Genomic DNA, 2,843 nt, shown 5'->3' with positions numbered 1-2,843 from the left:
TCTAGAAAGAATATTAACAATAATACCAAAATTTCCAATTCACATTTTTTTAATAATTAAAAAGTATATATCTATCGCTATTATGTATATTAGTAGAGATCCTCATTTAATTATTCTTACTGATTCGAAACTATCTCTATTATGTAGATTAGTAGATCCTCATTTAAGAGATATGATGTGTTAAACATGATTATACATTCTATTTGGTTAAGAAGATTAAATGTTAAATTGTTATGACACATTGATGATCCCTATGTGAGTCCAGGAATCTTCTTTCTCCACTCATAGCAGACAAGTTGAGTCAAACAAATTTTGTTTGATCAAGATGCGGTTTGTATTTAAACTTAAATCAGTTTAACTCTTTTTCCTATTAGTTTACTCCAGCTTACATCTCGAGGAGTGAAGTTAACTACTTCTCAGACTTGAGTACTTCACAGAGTAAGATGATTGAGGCGAGATTTACAAATTATGCCAAAAAAATATATATATACGGACAACAAAACAGATGAGTTTTGAGATGCAACTAACAATTACTCCTACTCTTCTCCTTTTGTAATTAGCCAATGTCTACGTGTTTCTTGACTTCCCAGATTTTTTCTCCGCACGTATGTCTTCACTATCTTTGGTTTTCTCTTCTCTTCGGTTTCCAGAGACCTGAAACAATACAAAAGAAAAGAAACACAGCTTAGACGACAAGAAACTCGGATTACTTATGCTTTTTACAGGTAGTAAGTAGACGAGTAAAAAGCTCACTTCTGTTGAGTTGGTGGAAAGTCTTCGAGAGACTTATCGATTGGATTGACTATCATCTTTGATTTCTCCTCTTCGGCTTCAGAAGACCTGAGCCAAGACAAAAATACATTCAGTTTACTGATGTCTTTTTAAGGCATTGAGAAGAGAAGTAAAAAAAAAACTCACTTTTCACTTGGAGGTAAGTCTTTGAGAGCCTTCACAACTGCTTTGCCTTTACCCTTTGACTTGTTCCTTCTCTTAAAATTGTTCTTCTCTTTGGGTTCTGGAGACCTGAACACCATCACAAAACAGAAATCAAGCTTTAAACAAAAGGAAACTCATTTTACTGATGATTGCGATAGGTAGTGAGAAGAGAAGTAAAGAACGCACTTCTCTCCACTTAAGTTTCGGAGAGACTTATCAACTGCATGGATTATCATCTTCTTAACCTGTTCAACCAAACAACAGGAAAAAAACAGAAGAATAACATTTAGAGAGGAGTCAGAATTTGCTTAAAACAACCAGATATTGAGACGACAGGAATACCGCCAACTTGTCCTCTTTTGCATAATGATTAGGTGGAAGTAGACGATACTGTTTTGTCAAGCGTAAACACTCGCCGATATTTTCAGGTGAGACAAAGTCAAGCGCTACCTTTGTGCAGGACTGCAAGACACAAGAGAGCTACTATGATCAATTGATGAACCTTACTTATGCTGCGAAACTAAAAAGTAAAGTTGCTCAAATCCACTGTATGTATCCTAAAGCCAAAAAATTACCTTCAAATTTCTAACTTGATGAGGGCAACCTACAGGTATTAAAACAGCATCTCCAAGCTTCTGATTAAAGGTCCATGGTTCAATGCCTACAAAACACAGCTCATTGAATATGACCAAAAACCGCCAAGATAAATTGGTTGGTTATAACTTATAAATGACAGCATACCATATTCTTCTTTCAGCTTCATTATATGATACCGCGTTAAGTAGAAATTCTGGTCATGTATTGGATGAACAACCTAAAAGAGAAGGTAAAAGGAAAATGTAGGATAAGTTGTAGAGAGACTGGACGCAAATAAGCACCACATATCTTTAAAAATGTAACCTTTTATGAAAAGAGAGTATGTGTACCTGAGACACAGGGCAGCAGTAGAGATGTCTGAACTCCTTGTGATGTTTCTCAATGTAACTTTCTAATTTAGGACTATCTTCTCTACGGAAAATGTCCCAGAGAGCTCCATCATCAGATTCAACATTTTCGGCTTCTTGTTTAGAGTTAACAAGAATCTCCATCATTTCCTCCTTGTTAGCTACAGAGCTATACAGCTCCTTGAAATCTTGTTTAGCATGCTTCTTTTTCAGTTCTTCAATTCTAGATTGTCTTTCCTTAGGGATGGGTACTTCCGATATGTGCGTCAAAACATTCACCTGAAATAACAAACACACGAATTAAAATATTGAAAAGAATTAGATAACAGAGAGACAGAGAAATTACTATAGAAAAATTTCAACGATAATGTCAATTGACCTTATTACAATAAGTAGCAATAGCCAGGGGTGTTCAATCATGATTTCAGTTCAGGTTGATGCCAGTCTTTTATTTCAACAACGGGCAACAAATTTGTTTTGAGGTCATTATGGGTATGACAAGGAAAAGCATCAGAAGAATGGACATATTTGTAACAAAGAAACAAATCTGAAAACGAGAGAAGACAAATCACATGGGTACTTACCGCATCAGACATGTCGCAATGAAGCTTAGTAACAGAATCTCCACGGCCAGATTCTTGCGCGAATCCATAAGCAACGTAAGTCTTTGGTCCCAAGTCAGGCTTCAAGCAATTTTTGGGAAGTTTGACAGCAAGATTCAAAGGTCCATTTACCGGGTGTGTGTAATGCTTCAAAGGCAAACTGCATAAGAACTCCTCAGCATGACGTGGCAAGTTTTCTTTAAAGGTCTTAGTTGGAGGCCAATCTTTCAGTTTCAGAACTAGTGGCCAATCCATGCGATCATAACGACCGTCCGTATAACCAGTAAAGAATTCATGCAGATCAATTGATCCCTGCATTTATCAGAAGTCACTAAATAAACAAGGGCATAGTAAGAACTTA

At 36.2% G+C, this 2,843-nt stretch overlaps 1 protein-coding gene across 1 annotated transcript in view; it reads right to left on the bottom strand.

Moving 5' to 3' along the window:
- LOC104744953 (lysine-specific demethylase JMJ25-like) overlaps nt 334-2,843 on the bottom strand; it is a gene marked incomplete in the record, with an annotated part of 6,093 nt that continues 3,583 nt past the window's right edge. Inside the window, 9 exon segments of the mRNA XM_019236535.1 lie at nt 334-654; nt 754-840; nt 919-1,023; nt 1,123-1,181; nt 1,279-1,398; nt 1,512-1,597; nt 1,678-1,750; nt 1,863-2,159; nt 2,465-2,773. Of these exon segments, the coding sequence (XP_019092080.1) occupies nt 537-654; nt 754-840; nt 919-1,023; nt 1,123-1,181; nt 1,279-1,398; nt 1,512-1,597; nt 1,678-1,750; nt 1,863-2,159; nt 2,465-2,773 (1,254 nt within the window).

This window comes from Camelina sativa, chromosome 15 (genome assembly GCF_000633955.1).
Source record: "Camelina sativa cultivar DH55 chromosome 15, Cs, whole genome shotgun sequence".
Classification (NCBI taxonomy): Eukaryota; Viridiplantae; Streptophyta; class Magnoliopsida; order Brassicales; family Brassicaceae; genus Camelina; species Camelina sativa.
Note: the sequence above shows the minus strand (reverse complement) of the source record. Positions and strands in the feature narration are given on the sequence as shown.